This window comes from Alexandromys fortis, unplaced genomic scaffold (genome assembly GCF_014885135.2).
Source record: "Alexandromys fortis isolate MF-2015 unplaced genomic scaffold, M_Fortis_MF-2015_v1.1 scaffold_159, whole genome shotgun sequence".
NCBI lineage: Eukaryota > Metazoa > Chordata > Mammalia > Rodentia > Cricetidae > Alexandromys > Alexandromys fortis.
Genome location: NW_026068031.1, coordinates 3,311,655 through 3,329,909, shown reverse-complemented (window position 1 = coordinate 3,329,909; position 18,255 = coordinate 3,311,655). Strand labels below are relative to the sequence as shown.

General features: G+C 45.1%; 1 protein-coding gene across 4 annotated transcripts in view; it reads right to left on the bottom strand.

The window, feature by feature from the left end:
- The window catches only part of Ylpm1 (YLP motif containing 1), an 83,430-nt gene extending 69,873 nt beyond the window's left edge, over nucleotides 1-13,557 (bottom strand). The window contains exon 1 of one of the 4 annotated variants that reach the window (XR_007595759.1): nucleotides 2,656-3,705. Coding sequence is in view for 3 of the 4 variants with exons in the window: in XM_050164564.1 (XP_050020521.1) it covers nucleotides 12,504-13,373 (870 nt within the window). In the remaining variant the exon portion in view is untranslated. Of the gene's footprint in view, nucleotides 1-2,655; nucleotides 3,706-12,503 lie in introns of those variants that run through there. The other 3 variants (XM_050164564.1, XM_050164563.1, XM_050164565.1) reach the window with 3 other exon arrangements.
- Between the last annotated feature and the right edge of the window lie 4,698 nt (nucleotides 13,558-18,255).

The following is an 18,255-nucleotide window of genomic DNA, read 5'->3' as shown; positions in this document are numbered from 1 at the left end:
GCCTGGTCTACAAGAGCTAGTTCCAGGACAGGCACCAGAGCAACCTTGTCTCAACCCCCCCCCCCAAAAAAAATTAAGAGACAGCAGGTAAAAGCACACAACAAAGCAATCCTAATGACCTAAATAAAAATCCCTTGAACTCCAACTAACTCCCCAAAACTCCTCTCATCTCCTGATAAACCCAATAAACCAAGTATCTCACTCTCTTTCTCCACCCCCTCCCCTTTTTGGATTTGTTTGTTTGTTTGTTTGTTTGTTTGTTTGTTTTTCGAGACAGGGTTTCTCTGTGGCTTTGGAGCCTGTCCTGGAACTAGCTCTGTAGACCAGGCTGGTCTCGAACTCACAGAGATCCGCCTGCCTCTGCCTCCCGAGTGCTGGGATTAAAGGCGTGCGCCACCACTGCCCGGCACTGCCTTTTTGGCTTTTTGAGACAGAGTTTCTCTGTGTAGCCTTGGCTGTCCTAGAACTCACTGTGTAAACCAGGCTGGTCTTAAACCCAAGAGATCTGCCCGCCTCTGCCTCCAGAGTGCTGGGATTAAAGGTGTGCACCACCACCAGCCAGCATAAAGAATGATAACTCTTGACACTTGCTTACTCAACAATCTTTACAGTGGGTCTACAGGATGCTCGGCACTGATGCAGAGAACTAAGATGAGCACAGCAAAGGCCTTACAATTTGAAACACTGAACCAAAGAACGTGGCTTATAGAGAATGAATTTTGAAATGTGCCTTGAAAGTATTCATTTAAAGGAAAGCAAGAAATGAAGGACACTGGGACAAATTCCACAGAAAACCAAGGACTTGCCAGGGTGGCTTTGAACTTACTATGTAGCCTGGAAAGCCCTGAACATCTGATCCTCTTGCCTTTACCTCCTGAGTGCTAGGATTTCAGGTTTGTATTACTATACCCAGTTTATACAATGCTAGGAATATAATCCAGAACTTCAGAAAGGCTAAGCAAGCACTCAAATGAGTTCTCTCCCAGTCACAGGTAAGACCCTTCTTTACCTGGTCTACAGTCAGACCTCAAACTTCACCCTTCCATTACTTTCGTCTCTCAGCAAGAATCAGAAGTGCTGAATGTTCAAATCATTGAAAGAAGTTCATTTCAGATTAAGGCAGAGAACCAAAAGCAGTGTTCACAGTAAGTACTCACATTAAGGGTACTCTGATATGCACACCCTTTCTTTTAAAAGGCCACAACTGGAGGTGTAGCTGAATAGAGCACTTGACCAGCATACCCAAGGCACAATAATGACAAGCTGAATATACACTCGTTTCTCTACATAGCCAGGAAAAAAAAAAAATCAGACTGAGGTCATAGTTTGGCTTGCATTAACTGAGCTTGACTACAAAACCTTGGAAAACTCAGGATAGATGAAAAAAGAGAAGCCATGTAGCTCAGACTGGCCTAGAATTCATTATCAAACTTGCAATCCTCCTGCCTCAATATCCCAAGTACTAGGATTACAGATATGTGCCAACGCATCTAGCAACAAAGTGGAAATTCTTTCTTAGGAGGGGCAATGTGGAGGCAATAACCCTGATGAGCCGGTAGAAACTTGGTGTAAGACAGTAAAACCACTCATCCTACTGTTCCATCAGTGCCTCCTGGGCAGAACTTGTATCTCTTAAATACCAAACCACTGTAAAATTAGAATAATGTACACTTATCATCGGGCAGTGTGGCTCCCACCTTTAATCCCAGCACTCAGGAGGAAGAGACAGGACAATCTCTGTGAGTTCAAGATCAGCCTGGTCTACAAAGTGAGTTCCAGGACAGGCTCCAAAGCTACAGAGAAACCCTGTCTCAAAAAACCCAAACCCAAACAAACAAAACAAGAGTTGGTGATGTATGAATCAACTCCTAAAATGTATCAACAGATCCTCAAAGGGTCAAATATCTAGAGACGTAAGTAGTCCACATGAACTTGCACCATCACCTGGGCGCTCATAGTAAGACAAGACTTGCATCTTTTATGTGCTGAGAACTCACTTCTGGAAACTGATGGCAGCTCTCTTTGGACCCTTACATGTTTTGTTTGTTCTAGGAAATTAACTGGGACTAGAGAGACGGCTTAGTGGTTAAGAGCACTGACTGCTCTTCCAGAGGGCTGGGGATCAACTCCCAGAACCACATGGCAGCTAACAACTGTCTATAACTCCAAGATCTGACACCCTCACACAGACATACATCCAGACAAAACACCAAAGCAAATAAAATAAAAAATAAACCATTTTTAAAAAATTAACTGGTCATAATTTATATGCATTTAAAGACCAGTTTTGAGAATGTTCCTTTTTATACTGCCTCTCCCATGAAAATCTTAGTTTAAAAGGCAATTTTAAAGCAAAGCTCTTTGGAATCTAGAATGCTGGTCAAAGAAAACCAAGGCATACATCTGAGAGATAAATTAAGGGCCAACCCACCACTCTTCAAGAGTCTAGTCTTACCTTGACTGTTCTTTTACTAATACACAGTATATTAAAAAATCTGGCTTTCAGGCCTGACTCTTAGGGCTCTTTTGGGGTATGAATGAGCTAGTCGTTGTGTGTTGGAATTAGGGGGTAGGTGCTAGCTGGTCAAAGCCCCAAGGCCTGCTCAAGCAAGGCCTCCTAAGTGGAAGATTCAACTCCAGCAGGTGAGTTCTTACCTGTGGAGTCATTGTAGAGGGATCTGGCTCAGAAGCAGCTGGTTTCTGTTCAGCATTCTTGTTCTTGGCCCCACTCTCCAAAGGCTCTTGCTGGACAGTGGTCTTATTCCCAGAAGGGACGGACGGTGGTGGCAGTAGTTGGGGTTTAGAGTGGCCCAGGGAGGAGCGGGAAGGAGATGCCTGAGATGGGGGTAAGTAGGGTTGCGAATGGCTCAAATAAGACTGCGAGGAGGACGAGGAGGAAGAGTAAGAAGGGGTGGGCGCCAGATAGGGTTGGGAAGGTGGGGACTGTGAAGGGGACGGCTGAGCGGGAGGCAGGTAGGGTTGAGCGGAGGAAGGAGGGAAGTACGAGGGTGGTGGCTGAGGTGGAGGCATGTACGACTGAGACGGGGGCATGTAGGCTCCTGGAGGTACAGGGGGGGATTCAGGAGGGGACTCCAGCTCCATTGGAACCAAACCAGGAGGCCCATCTCGGTGGTGGAGTATCTGGTGTTTGTACTGCTGCTGCTTCTGATAGCTGAGGGCTGGCCCGGGTGGCGGGGGCATCGGTGGCGGTGGCTGCTGCCAGTCTCCATAGCCGCCCCCTGGCATCACCGGCGGGGGTGGCAGCGGGGGCGGAGGAAGGTGGTGGGGCTGGAGCACGCACTGCATTTGTTCCTGGTGCATCTGCTGCAGCTGCTGGAGCTGCGCCAAGTGCTGCTCTCGGAAGCTCATGAAGCCCGAAGAGGAAGGGGCCGCCGCGGGGACCGTCGAACCGGAGTACCCGGGCCCCGGCGAGGCCTCAGGAAGCGCCACCGGCGGCGGCGGCAGCGGGACCGGCGGCGGCGGATAGTGGTTGCTCCCGCCATACCGGCCCCAGTTCGGGTACATATCGGAAACGAAGGCGCGGAGCTCGTCCCGGCGCCGTTACTCGTCGCAACCGACCTCCAGGAGCAGCGGCGGTGACGGGGAAAGCCGGAACTCGCGGCGCCTACAGGCCGCGGAGCGTGTGAACGAGGCGCTCTAGTGCGCCGGCGCTACCGTGCTAGGCCCGCGGTCGGAAAGGCGGGGACCGCACTGAGGCGACTACGCCTGCGCAGTAGCACCGAGAGGAGAACAAAGGCCAGATAGAGGGGACCTGGACGCGGCGACTCGCTGTTGCCGCCTTCCTTCAGGTTCGGAAAGTGTAGGCGGGAATAGAACGTTGTCATGGAACCGAGAAACCATAGAGTCGCACAGCCGAAAGAAGTGATAGCGATCCCATCGCTCTACGGGTGCAGTTTTCAATGAGGGGGGAAAGGGGAAGATAACCATTCGCATTAGAAGCAGGAACGTATAACAAGAAGGAATAATTTCTAGTCAGAAAAATGTAGAAGTTATATGAAGAAAACTGCAGAATCATACCTGAGAATAAGATTAAACTTGAAATAATGGAGAGGCTTACAGTAATCCTTAGTAGAAAAGAGGGAATATTTGTAAAAGTGACACTTCTTTTAAGTTAAATAAATTGATTTAACTCAGTCAACCCAAAGTCCGACTGGGAATGTGAGGGCCAGCCACGATAAGATAAGCTAAGTCTGGGCAGGTCATCCAAAGGAAGTTTCTTTACTTCCAACCATTATCACCTGGGACTTTGGCCATCCATAAATTTGAATGGAGTCTGGAGTCTCAATAGTTTACCCTGAGACAATGCCCAAGAGTAGATCATCCAAAGAAAATTTCTGACATTCCAAGCACTGTATAGAAACACCTGCCAGCGCTTCACCAGGACACCCCTAGACAAATGTCAGCCAATCAGGGGTCCTGAATTTTACTACTATAAAAACCCAATCCGAATTGAGCCCAATACGTTGGACATGCGGAGAGACTGAGTTTGCAAACTTGATTAAAATAAAGGCTTTTTGCTTTTACATATAGGACTCAGTCTCCTTTGTTGGCTTTTGTGGGGACCCGCGGACGTGGACATAACAGGAACAATGGGGTGAAGAATATAAATGGTTTCGGGAGGAAAACGTGTGAAAACAACACTAATTCTTTGCTTCGGGTAATATCTACAGGGACAGTGAGAAGGCAGAAATGAAATTAGACCGACTCTTTTTTAATTTTTAAATTAATTTTTAGTTTTTTTATTATTATTATTATCTTATTATTGGTTTTTCAAGGCAAGATTTTTGTGTGTAACAGCCCTGGTCGACCAGGCTGGCCTCAAACTCACAGCAATCCTCCTGCCTCTGCCTCCTGTGTGCTGGGATAAAAGGCCTATGACACCACGCATGGCTTAGACTGATTTTTTTTGCCATGCATTTATTTTATTTTTTTTTTAAATCTTTTTTCATTTTACATACCAATTCCAGTTCACACTCCCTCCCTTCTTCCCATTCCTTTCACCTTCCCCTTAGATTGAATCTTTTAACAGGTAAAAATTTCTTATTGGAGATTCCTCAAACCTAATGCAAAGCCAAGGAAAGGTAACTTAAAAGCTAATCTAGGGGCTGGAGAGATGGCTCAGTGGTTTAGAGCACCATCTGCTCTTCCAGAGGTCCTGAGTTCAATTCCCAGCACCCACATGGTGGCTTACAACCATCTGTAATGAGATCTGGCGCCCTCCTCTGGCGTGTGGGCATACATGGAGGCAGAATGTTGTATACATAATAAATAAATAAATCTTTAAAAAAAAAAAGCTAATCTTCTAAACACTAGCAATAAGATATTAAAGTATTCCTTTGGTTTGGGTGATTGCTGAAAATTAGAGGTGGTACAGTGAATTCTGACTAAGGAAAAGAAAACTACACCTAATTTTAAGACTAATAAATGTATCAGCATGTCAATTGTGTACCCTTGAATACGTGACCTTGCTTTCTTTCTAGTAACCAGATTTTTATCTGTCTCAGGTGGTTGTGTGTGGTAGGTATGGGGCTAGGGATTCAGTTTCTTTCTTTTTTTATTGAAGTAGCATAGAAATACATAAGGTTGCATGGCATGAGTATAAACCACCATGAATTTTCGCAACCCAGTCACATTTATCCCAGCTCAAGAAATAGCCGTGTGTTTGACTGTTCCTGGGGAGATATGACAAGGTCTGCTCAGCTAGGACAGGAAGCCCACTGCGGACCCAGACCGAAGCGTGTTTAACACCAAAGTTCACTAAAACGATGAGTTCAGTTGGTTTACTTAAAGAAATATGGGAGAGGAGTTTCAGGAGCACAAATGATTCGGAAACAGCTGCATCACCAAGGCATGTGGGGCAGCAGCTCACCAAAGTTGGAAACTCTGAAGCATACTGCACAGCCTGCAAGCCACTCAACAAGTTGGAGAGTATCAGCCTCCAACACTTGGTTCTGTACCTCTTCCAGACTGCTTAGCTGGTATTGGCTTCTTTCAAGCTGCTTATGTTGTCTGAGAGTGACTCTCAAAAGTTTTTAGTGTTTACTCTTGGGAAGGAGGAGCCTAATTAATCTGATCAGTTTCAGGGACTTCCTGAGGCTATTTTTGTGTTGTTAACTTTCTGTCTGAAGGAGCTTTCTGAGTGATGAAGTGTTTGGGTCTGGGGAGGAAATGTCTGCCCAAAAGTTTGTCATGCAGCTCACTGGATAGATTCCTTGTCTACCATACATGAAATTCTGGGTTCGGTTCCTCAGCATCACATAAGACTGGGTGTTAGCCAGGTAGTGGTGGTGCATGTCTTTAATCCCAGCACTTGGGAGGCAGAGGCAAGCAGATCTCCGTGAGTTGGAGGCCTGCCTGGTCTACAGAGTGAGTTCCAGGACAGGCTCCAAAGCTACAGAAAAACCCTGTCTTGAAGGGAAAAAAAAAAGACTGGGTGTCATGGCTCACAACAGAAATCCTCCCCAGAAGTCTGGAAGTGGAAGCTGGAGGATCAGAAATCCAAGGTCATTCTCCACTAAGACGAGTTCCGTGAGCTGCATGAGACCCTGCTTCAGAAAGAACAGTAATGAAAATGGAATAGTTGGACTTGGCAGCATATGCTTATAATCACCTATAATCACAGCATTCTGTAGGCTGAGGCAGAAGAATCCAATCTGAACGTGGCCTACAAAGCATTCTCCAGCCTAGCCTGTGTTATGTAATGAGATCCTGCGGAAAAAGGCAAAAATGGGAGAAAACCAAAACTGAACACTAATTATAAGCAGGGTGGCCAGATTCTACTGTGAGAATGAGGGTTCTACGCTTTCTGGAAGCTGAGGTGCCTGAGGCACTCTTGGTTTAAATGCAGGCAGGCAGAAGGTGTTTACCAAGGGCATGCAGATGGAAGCTGCAATTAACCAAAAGTAAACAAAACCTGGAGGGAAAAGATTGTCCCAAACAGTTAGAGAATTCAATTAATTGAATGTGGAAGGCTCAATTGAAGAAGTAATTAAAGAAAAAAAAAGATGTTACTCCGAATGACTTGGTGGCAGAAATCACTCCACAAGGCAGACAGACCTGCTGTATAAAGGGTGTGGGTGTTCACAAAAGCCCATGGAAGAAGTACAGAGGCACAAGGATAGCCTTTTGCATCTTACACCTTAGCAAGTTGATTTACATATCCCCAAAACATCTTAATTAAGCTTTCAAAGAGACAATGCTAAATGTAAATTCTTTTTTTTTTTTTTCTCCCCGAGACAAGGGGTTTCTCTGTAGCTTTGGTGCCTGTCCTGGAACTAGCTCTTGTAGATCAGGCTGGCCTCGAACTCACAGACATCCGCCAGCCTCTGCCTCCCAAGTGCTGGGATTAAAGGAGTGCGCCACCACCGCCCGACTGGTTCCAAATGTAAACTCTTGATCAGTAAAACAGAGGTTGTCTGGTTCCTTTTAACCAAGGTATAAATCCTGGTCTCAGGCCTCCATCTTTGGAGGCCCTGCCCCTGTGCCTGCCAAACCTTGACCACTCCCCCAGTCTATTTAAACTACTACCCTGAAAGTCTCCCTGCCCTCACCTCCGCCCCTGTCGTTTGTGGCTTCCCGGTTCCCTCTCAGGGCCACCCAATAGCGCAGAAATTCCATTAAACCTGGATATTCTTTAATTTGGCTGGTTGTCATTTGGCTTGATTGGGATTTTTGCAGCGGCAGAGAGCTCGTGTTATAAAATTTCCTAACACAAGGTCTTTTTTTCTTTCTTTCTTTCTGAGACAGGGTTTCTCTGTGTAATAGTCCTAGCTGTCCTGGAACTCACTTTGTAGACCAGATTAGACTTGAATTTAGAGATATACCCACCTCTGCCTCCCAAATGCTACGATTAAAGGCGTTCCACCAACCTCACCTTTTCTAGTTTCTTATAGAAGAGTTATTATTATTTTACACGTTCTAATCCCATGGCATCCTGCATTTCTCCTTATTATTAAAACAAAACACACCGATACCAAGTACCACGTCACCATTTTATCTCTAGCAGCAAGACAGGATTTCACACTAGATGCCACCTCTATAAACTACACTCAATGTCAGCACTTTACACGAGTTATTTGGAGAACCAAAGAAATAAAGCCACAACTCATGAAAAAGACTACTATTCACTTTAATTAGTCAACCCATTAAAAACAGAAAAGCTAATTCTTCAAAACGAACAGATCATGAAAACATCAATGCTTTACTCCAGTATCTAGACACATGGGAAAACAGCCAAGTATTGGTCCCTATACTAACTGTATTTCTAATAAATAGCTCTAGCTCACAAATCCAAGTTTTCTTCACATAACTTCATATACTAAGTTAGGAAGAAACTGCAGAAGGAATTTAAAATCACATTGCTGAAAATGCCAATGAAATAATTTACTTATGCAGAGACCATCAATGGGTAAGTCACCAAATGCAAGACTGACAGAAGTTCAACAGTGAGGGACCAGACTGCCCCCACGCTAGTGGTTTGGAGCTAACATCTAATTTATAAAAAGAAAATAGAAGACTCAGAATGTAGGATGATCTAGAGGACGACAGATTTCTCATCAAATTCAGGGGTATACAGTAAAAAAAATAAATAAAATAGGAAACTTTGATCTAGATCAGGGGTCCTCAAAGAAGGGTGGCTCTTCCCTCCAGAAATGATGGTGATATATCTAGCAAGTGGGCCATTGTTAGAGATATTAGTAACCAGTCTGCAATGAACAGGACAAACATCCCTCAACAAAAAGGTCCCAAATGTTTATAGTTTTGAGTCTGAGAAACCCTAATCTACACAGTAACAATCTTCTATTTATCCTTAGATCTTAATTTAAACAAATCAACAAAATATAACTGACACAAGAAAATTTTAATAAGGAATTCCTTTGAATTCTGCTAGAATGAGACAAGAGGGAAATCTAAAGGGATTAAGTGTTGGATGATATAAAAGACTTACACTTTTATAATGTGCTTAACCTAAAAAAGATCTTGGTTCAGCCTGATAGTGCATGTCTTTAAGGTAAACAGAGGCAGACAGATTTCTTTAAGTCAGAGACCAGCCTAGTCTACTCTACACAGTAAGTTCTAGGCCTGTTAAGGCTACACAGTGAGGCTCTGTTTTATTTTTTAAGAAATGAAAGGTTGCCTCCACCCCCTTTTTTCTTTCTGTTTAAAGCTAGGTACCTGAGGCCTGAAAGATGATGGTTCGGCAGGGAAAGACCTTTCAGAGAGCCAGACACCACAGATGGTCCTCTGCTCTCCACATGGACACAGTAGCACACTTGCACCCCTCCACTCCTGCCACACACACACAATAAATAAAATGCAATAGAAAAAAAAAGTTTTTGCTGGGCAGTGGTGGCACATGCCTTTAATCCCAGACTTGAGAGGCAGAGGCAGTTGGATCTCTATGAGTTCAATCTGGTCTAAAAAGCAGATTCCCAGGACAGTCAGGGCTGTTACAACGAGAAACCCTGTCTCAAACAAACCAACAAAAACAACAAAAAACCAACCAAACAAAAAATATGGAAACACTGGAGATAAGGATGTAGCTTTGTAGTACAATACTCAATTAGCATGCTCAAGGCACTAAGGGCTTGATCACAGTATGGAAAAAAATGACCATTAAATGGCAATCTAAGATTTGCTTTAAAATGTTTTAAAGACTACATCTAAATTGTAACACCTTTTAAAATGAAGGACATTTGTGATATTTTCTCTACATAATGTTTAAATCTTTCACCATAAAAAAAAAAAATTTAAAGCCAGATGGCGGTGGTGCACGCCTTTAATCCCAGCACTCGGTAGGCAGAAGCTGGGGCATCTCTGTGAGGCCAGCCTGGTCTACAAGAGCTAGTTCCAGGACAGGCACCAGAGCAACCTTGTCTCAACCCCCCCCCCCAAAAAAAATTAAGAGACAGCAGGTAAAAGCACACAACAAAGCAATCCTAATGACCTAAATAAAAATCCCTTGAACTCCAACTAACTCCCCAAAACTCCTCTCATCTCCTGATAAACCCAATAAACCAAGTATCTCACTCTCTTTCTCCACCCCCTCCCCTTTTTGGATTTGTTTGTTTGTTTGTTTGTTTGTTTGTTTGTTTTTCGAGACAGGGTTTCTCTGTGGCTTTGGAGCCTGTCCTGGAACTAGCTCTGTAGACCAGGCTGGTCTCGAACTCACAGAGATCCGCCTGCCTCTGCCTCCCGAGTGCTGGGATTAAAGGCGTGCGCCACCACTGCCCGGCACTGCCTTTTTGGCTTTTTGAGACAGAGTTTCTCTGTGTAGCCTTGGCTGTCCTAGAACTCACTGTGTAAACCAGGCTGGTCTTAAACCCAAGAGATCTGCCCGCCTCTGCCTCCAGAGTGCTGGGATTAAAGGTGTGCACCACCACCAGCCAGCATAAAGAATGATAACTCTTGACACTTGCTTACTCAACAATCTTTACAGTGGGTCTACAGGATGCTCGGCACTGATGCAGAGAACTAAGATGAGCACAGCAAAGGCCTTACAATTTGAAACACTGAACCAAAGAACGTGGCTTATAGAGAATGAATTTTGAAATGTGCCTTGAAAGTATTCATTTAAAGGAAAGCAAGAAATGAAGGACACTGGGACAAATTCCACAGAAAACCAAGGACTTGCCAGGGTGGCTTTGAACTTACTATGTAGCCTGGAAAGCCCTGAACATCTGATCCTCTTGCCTTTACCTCCTGAGTGCTAGGATTTCAGGTTTGTATTACTATACCCAGTTTATACAATGCTAGGAATATAATCCAGAACTTCAGAAAGGCTAAGCAAGCACTCAAATGAGTTCTCTCCCAGTCACAGGTAAGACCCTTCTTTACCTGGTCTACAGTCAGACCTCAAACTTCACCCTTCCATTACTTTCGTCTCTCAGCAAGAATCAGAAGTGCTGAATGTTCAAATCATTGAAAGAAGTTCATTTCAGATTAAGGCAGAGAACCAAAAGCAGTGTTCACAGTAAGTACTCACATTAAGGGTACTCTGATATGCACACCCTTTCTTTTAAAAGGCCACAACTGGAGGTGTAGCTGAATAGAGCACTTGACCAGCATACCCAAGGCACAATAATGACAAGCTGAATATACACTCGTTTCTCTACATAGCCAGGAAAAAAAAAAAATCAGACTGAGGTCATAGTTTGGCTTGCATTAACTGAGCTTGACTACAAAACCTTGGAAAACTCAGGATAGATGAAAAAAGAGAAGCCATGTAGCTCAGACTGGCCTAGAATTCATTATCAAACTTGCAATCCTCCTGCCTCAATATCCCAAGTACTAGGATTACAGATATGTGCCAACGCATCTAGCAACAAAGTGGAAATTCTTTCTTAGGAGGGGCAATGTGGAGGCAATAACCCTGATGAGCCGGTAGAAACTTGGTGTAAGACAGTAAAACCACTCATCCTACTGTTCCATCAGTGCCTCCTGGGCAGAACTTGTATCTCTTAAATACCAAACCACTGTAAAATTAGAATAATGTACACTTATCATCGGGCAGTGTGGCTCCCACCTTTAATCCCAGCACTCAGGAGGAAGAGACAGGACAATCTCTGTGAGTTCAAGATCAGCCTGGTCTACAAAGTGAGTTCCAGGACAGGCTCCAAAGCTACAGAGAAACCCTGTCTCAAAAAACCCAAACCCAAACAAACAAAACAAGAGTTGGTGATGTATGAATCAACTCCTAAAATGTATCAACAGATCCTCAAAGGGTCAAATATCTAGAGACGTAAGTAGTCCACATGAACTTGCACCATCACCTGGGCGCTCATAGTAAGACAAGACTTGCATCTTTTATGTGCTGAGAACTCACTTCTGGAAACTGATGGCAGCTCTCTTTGGACCCTTACATGTTTTGTTTGTTCTAGGAAATTAACTGGGACTAGAGAGACGGCTTAGTGGTTAAGAGCACTGACTGCTCTTCCAGAGGGCTGGGGATCAACTCCCAGAACCACATGGCAGCTAACAACTGTCTATAACTCCAAGATCTGACACCCTCACACAGACATACATCCAGACAAAACACCAAAGCAAATAAAATAAAAAATAAACCATTTTTAAAAAATTAACTGGTCATAATTTATATGCATTTAAAGACCAGTTTTGAGAATGTTCCTTTTTATACTGCCTCTCCCATGAAAATCTTAGTTTAAAAGGCAATTTTAAAGCAAAGCTCTTTGGAATCTAGAATGCTGGTCAAAGAAAACCAAGGCATACATCTGAGAGATAAATTAAGGGCCAACCCACCACTCTTCAAGAGTCTAGTCTTACCTTGACTGTTCTTTTACTAATACACAGTATATTAAAAAATCTGGCTTTCAGGCCTGACTCTTAGGGCTCTTTTGGGGTATGAATGAGCTAGTCGTTGTGTGTTGGAATTAGGGGGTAGGTGCTAGCTGGTCAAAGCCCCAAGGCCTGCTCAAGCAAGGCCTCCTAAGTGGAAGATTCAACTCCAGCAGGTGAGTTCTTACCTGTGGAGTCATTGTAGAGGGATCTGGCTCAGAAGCAGCTGGTTTCTGTTCAGCATTCTTGTTCTTGGCCCCACTCTCCAAAGGCTCTTGCTGGACAGTGGTCTTATTCCCAGAAGGGACGGACGGTGGTGGCAGTAGTTGGGGTTTAGAGTGGCCCAGGGAGGAGCGGGAAGGAGATGCCTGAGATGGGGGTAAGTAGGGTTGCGAATGGCTCAAATAAGACTGCGAGGAGGACGAGGAGGAAGAGTAAGAAGGGGTGGGCGCCAGATAGGGTTGGGAAGGTGGGGACTGTGAAGGGGACGGCTGAGCGGGAGGCAGGTAGGGTTGAGCGGAGGAAGGAGGGAAGTACGAGGGTGGTGGCTGAGGTGGAGGCATGTACGACTGAGACGGGGGCATGTAGGCTCCTGGAGGTACAGGGGGGGATTCAGGAGGGGACTCCAGCTCCATTGGAACCAAACCAGGAGGCCCATCTCGGTGGTGGAGTATCTGGTGTTTGTACTGCTGCTGCTTCTGATAGCTGAGGGCTGGCCCGGGTGGCGGGGGCATCGGTGGCGGTGGCTGCTGCCAGTCTCCATAGCCGCCCCCTGGCATCACCGGCGGGGGTGGCAGCGGGGGCGGAGGAAGGTGGTGGGGCTGGAGCACGCACTGCATTTGTTCCTGGTGCATCTGCTGCAGCTGCTGGAGCTGCGCCAAGTGCTGCTCTCGGAAGCTCATGAAGCCCGAAGAGGAAGGGGCCGCCGCGGGGACCGTCGAACCGGAGTACCCGGGCCCCGGCGAGGCCTCAGGAAGCGCCACCGGCGGCGGCGGCAGCGGGACCGGCGGCGGCGGATAGTGGTTGCTCCCGCCATACCGGCCCCAGTTCGGGTACATATCGGAAACGAAGGCGCGGAGCTCGTCCCGGCGCCGTTACTCGTCGCAACCGACCTCCAGGAGCAGCGGCGGTGACGGGGAAAGCCGGAACTCGCGGCGCCTACAGGCCGCGGAGCGTGTGAACGAGGCGCTCTAGTGCGCCGGCGCTACCGTGCTAGGCCCGCGGTCGGAAAGGCGGGGACCGCACTGAGGCGACTACGCCTGCGCAGTAGCACCGAGAGGAGAACAAAGGCCAGATAGAGGGGACCTGGACGCGGCGACTCGCTGTTGCCGCCTTCCTTCAGGTTCGGAAAGTGTAGGCGGGAATAGAACGTTGTCATGGAACCGAGAAACCATAGAGTCGCACAGCCGAAAGAAGTGATAGCGATCCCATCGCTCTACGGGTGCAGTTTTCAATGAGGGGGGAAAGGGGAAGATAACCATTCGCATTAGAAGCAGGAACGTATAACAAGAAGGAATAATTTCTAGTCAGAAAAATGTAGAAGTTATATGAAGAAAACTGCAGAATCATACCTGAGAATAAGATTAAACTTGAAATAATGGAGAGGCTTACAGTAATCCTTAGTAGAAAAGAGGGAATATTTGTAAAAGTGACACTTCTTTTAAGTTAAATAAATTGATTTAACTCAGTCAACCCAAAGTCCGACTGGGAATGTGAGGGCCAGCCACGATAAGATAAGCTAAGTCTGGGCAGGTCATCCAAAGGAAGTTTCTTTACTTCCAACCATTATCACCTGGGACTTTGGCCATCCATAAATTTGAATGGAGTCTGGAGTCTCAATAGTTTACCCTGAGACAATGCCCAAGAGTAGATCATCCAAAGAAAATTTCTGACATTCCAAGCACTGTATAGAAACACCTGCCAGCGCTTCACCAGGACACCCCTAGACAAATGTCAGCCAATCAGGGGTCCTGAATTTTACTACTATAAAAACCCAATCCGAATTGAGCCCAATACGTTGGACATGCGGAGAGACTGAGTTTGCAAACTTGATTAAAATAAAGGCTTTTTGCTTTTACATATAGGACTCAGTCTCCTTTGTTGGCTTTTGTGGGGACCCGCGGACGTGGACATAACAGGAACAATGGGGTGAAGAATATAAATGGTTTCGGGAGGAAAACGTGTGAAAACAACACTAATTCTTTGCTTCGGGTAATATCTACAGGGACAGTGAGAAGGCAGAAATGAAATTAGACCGACTCTTTTTTAATTTTTAAATTAATTTTTAGTTTTTTTATTATTATTATTATCTTATTATTGGTTTTTCAAGGCAAGATTTTTGTGTGTAACAGCCCTGGTCGACCAGGCTGGCCTCAAACTCACAGCAATCCTCCTGCCTCTGCCTCCTGTGTGCTGGGATAAAAGGCCTATGACACCACGCATGGCTTAGACTGATTTTTTTTGCCATGCATTTATTTTATTTTTTTTTTAAATCTTTTTTCATTTTACATACCAATTCCAGTTCACACTCCCTCCCTTCTTCCCATTCCTTTCACCTTCCCCTTAGATTGAATCTTTTAACAGGTAAAAATTTCTTATTGGAGATTCCTCAAACCTAATGCAAAGCCAAGGAAAGGTAACTTAAAAGCTAATCTAGGGGCTGGAGAGATGGCTCAGTGGTTTAGAGCACCATCTGCTCTTCCAGAGGTCCTGAGTTCAATTCCCAGCACCCACATGGTGGCTTACAACCATCTGTAATGAGATCTGGCGCCCTCCTCTGGCGTGTGGGCATACATGGAGGCAGAATGTTGTATACATAATAAATAAATAAATCTTTAAAAAAAAAAAGCTAATCTTCTAAACACTAGCAATAAGATATTAAAGTATTCCTTTGGTTTGGGTGATTGCTGAAAATTAGAGGTGGTACAGTGAATTCTGACTAAGGAAAAGAAAACTACACCTAATTTTAAGACTAATAAATGTATCAGCATGTCAATTGTGTACCCTTGAATACGTGACCTTGCTTTCTTTCTAGTAACCAGATTTTTATCTGTCTCAGGTGGTTGTGTGTGGTAGGTATGGGGCTAGGGATTCAGTTTCTTTCTTTTTTTATTGAAGTAGCATAGAAATACATAAGGTTGCATGGCATGAGTATAAACCACCATGAATTTTCGCAACCCAGTCACATTTATCCCAGCTCAAGAAATAGCCGTGTGTTTGACTGTTCCTGGGGAGATATGACAAGGTCTGCTCAGCTAGGACAGGAAGCCCACTGCGGACCCAGACCGAAGCGTGTTTAACACCAAAGTTCACTAAAACGATGAGTTCAGTTGGTTTACTTAAAGAAATATGGGAGAGGAGTTTCAGGAGCACAAATGATTCGGAAACAGCTGCATCACCAAGGCATGTGGGGCAGCAGCTCACCAAAGTTGGAAACTCTGAAGCATACTGCACAGCCTGCAAGCCACTCAACAAGTTGGAGAGTATCAGCCTCCAACACTTGGTTCTGTACCTCTTCCAGACTGCTTAGCTGGTATTGGCTTCTTTCAAGCTGCTTATGTTGTCTGAGAGTGACTCTCAAAAGTTTTTAGTGTTTACTCTTGGGAAGGAGGAGCCTAATTAATCTGATCAGTTTCAGGGACTTCCTGAGGCTATTTTTGTGTTGTTAACTTTCTGTCTGAAGGAGCTTTCTGAGTGATGAAGTGTTTGGGTCTGGGGAGGAAATGTCTGCCCAAAAGTTTGTCATGCAGCTCACTGGATAGATTCCTTGTCTACCATACATGAAATTCTGGGTTCGGTTCCTCAGCATCACATAAGACTGGGTGTTAGCCAGGTAGTGGTGGTGCATGTCTTTAATCCCAGCACTTGGGAGGCAGAGGCAAGCAGATCTCCGTGAGTTGGAGGCCTGCCTGGTCTACAGAGTGAGTTCCAGGACAGGCTCCAAAGCTACAGAAAAACCCTGTCTTGAAGGGAAAAAAAAAAGACTGGGTGTCATGGCTCACAACAGAAATCCTCCCCAGAAGTCTGGAAGTGGAAGCTGGAGGATCAGAAATCCAAGGTCATTCTCCACTAAGACGAGTTCCGTGAGCTGCATGAGACCCTGCTTCAGAAAGAACAGTAATGAAAATGGAATAGTTGGACTTGGCAGCATATGCTTATAATCACCTATAATCACAGCATTCTGTAGGCTGAGGCAGAAGAATCCAATCTGAACGTGGCCTACAAAGCATTCTCCAGCCTAGCCTGTGTTATGTAATGAGATCCTGCGGAAAAAGGCAAAAATGGGAGAAAACCAAAACTGAACACTAATTATAAGCAGGGTGGCCAGATTCTACTGTGAGAATGAGGGTTCTACGCTTTCTGGAAGCTGAGGTGCCTGAGGCACTCTTGGTTTAAATGCAGGCAGGCAGAAGGTGTTTACCAAGGGCATGCAGATGGAAGCTGCAATTAACCAAAAGTAAACAAAACCTGGAGGGAAAAGATTGTCCCAAACAGTTAGAGAATTCAATTAATTGAATGTGGAAGGCTCAATTGAAGAAGTAATTAAAGAAAAAAAAAGATGTTACTCCGAATGACTTGGTGGCAGAAATCACTCCACAAGGCAGACAGACCTGCTGTATAAAGGGTGTGGGTGTTCACAAAAGCCCATGGAAGAAGTACAGAGGCACAAGGATAGCCTTTTGCATCTTACACCTTAGCAAGTTGATTTACATATCCCCAAAACATCTTAATTAAGCTTTCAAAGAGACAATGCTAAATGTAAATTCTTTTTTTTTTTTTTCTCCCCGAGACAAGGGGTTTCTCTGTAGCTTTGGTGCCTGTCCTGGAACTAGCTCTTGTAGATCAGGCTGGCCTCGAACTCACAGACATCCGCCAGCCTCTGCCTCCCAAGTGCTGGGATTAAAGGAGTGCGCCACCACCGCCCGACTGGTTCCAAATGTAAACTCTTGATCAGTAAAACAGAGGTTGTCTGGTTCCTTTTAACCAAGGTATAAATCCTGGTCTCAGGCCTCCATCTTTGGAGGCCCTGCCCCTGTGCCTGCCAAACCTTGACCACTCCCCCAGTCTATTTAAACTACTACCCTGAAAGTCTCCCTGCCCTCACCTCCGCCCCTGTCGTTTGTGGCTTCCCGGTTCCCTCTCAGGGCCACCCAATAGCGCAGAAATTCCATTAAACCTGGATATTCTTTAATTTGGCTGGTTGTCATTTGGCTTGATTGGGATTTTTGCAGCGGCAGAGAGCTCGTGTTATAAAATTTCCTAACACAAGGTCTTTTTTTCTTTCTTTCTTTCTGAGACAGGGTTTCTCTGTGTAATAGTCCTAGCTGTCCTGGAACTCTATTGTCGTCGATCTCAAAGAGATTCACCTGCCACTACCTCCCAAGTACTAGGATTAAGGATGAAGGCCACCACCACCCTGGCTGACAGTTCTTATCCTGGTGAGTCCTCATGAAGTATAGAGAATGGGCGTTAGCTACTGTAAGCTAACGATCTCCTTCTCCTTTTCTCTCTCTCTCTCTCTCTCTCTCTCTCTCTCTCTCTCTCTCTCTCTCTCCTATTTATTTAGTCTCTAGAGAATGTCTGCTAACACAAATAGTGATGAGGCAGGTCACCAGTGAACTTTTTTTTTTTTAACCCTGCCCCTTCATTTTGCTTGTTGAGATGATGATTCATATACCCCAAGCTGGCCTGGAACTTACTATATAGTCAAAGATGAACCTGAACTTCTCACCTTCCTGTTTCTGCCTCATCAGTTCTGAAATTGTTGAAGTGTGCGATCATGCTCACCTAAATATTTGCTTTTTACTTTGGGTAAATCAGTTACACAGGTAGTTCAGTTTAGAAAAATCCTTCAAGCTAAAGTACTTAGTTTATGCACTTTGTGTTTTTTGTTGTTGTTGTTTTCCCCCCGAGACAGGATTTCTCTGTGGTTTTGGAGCC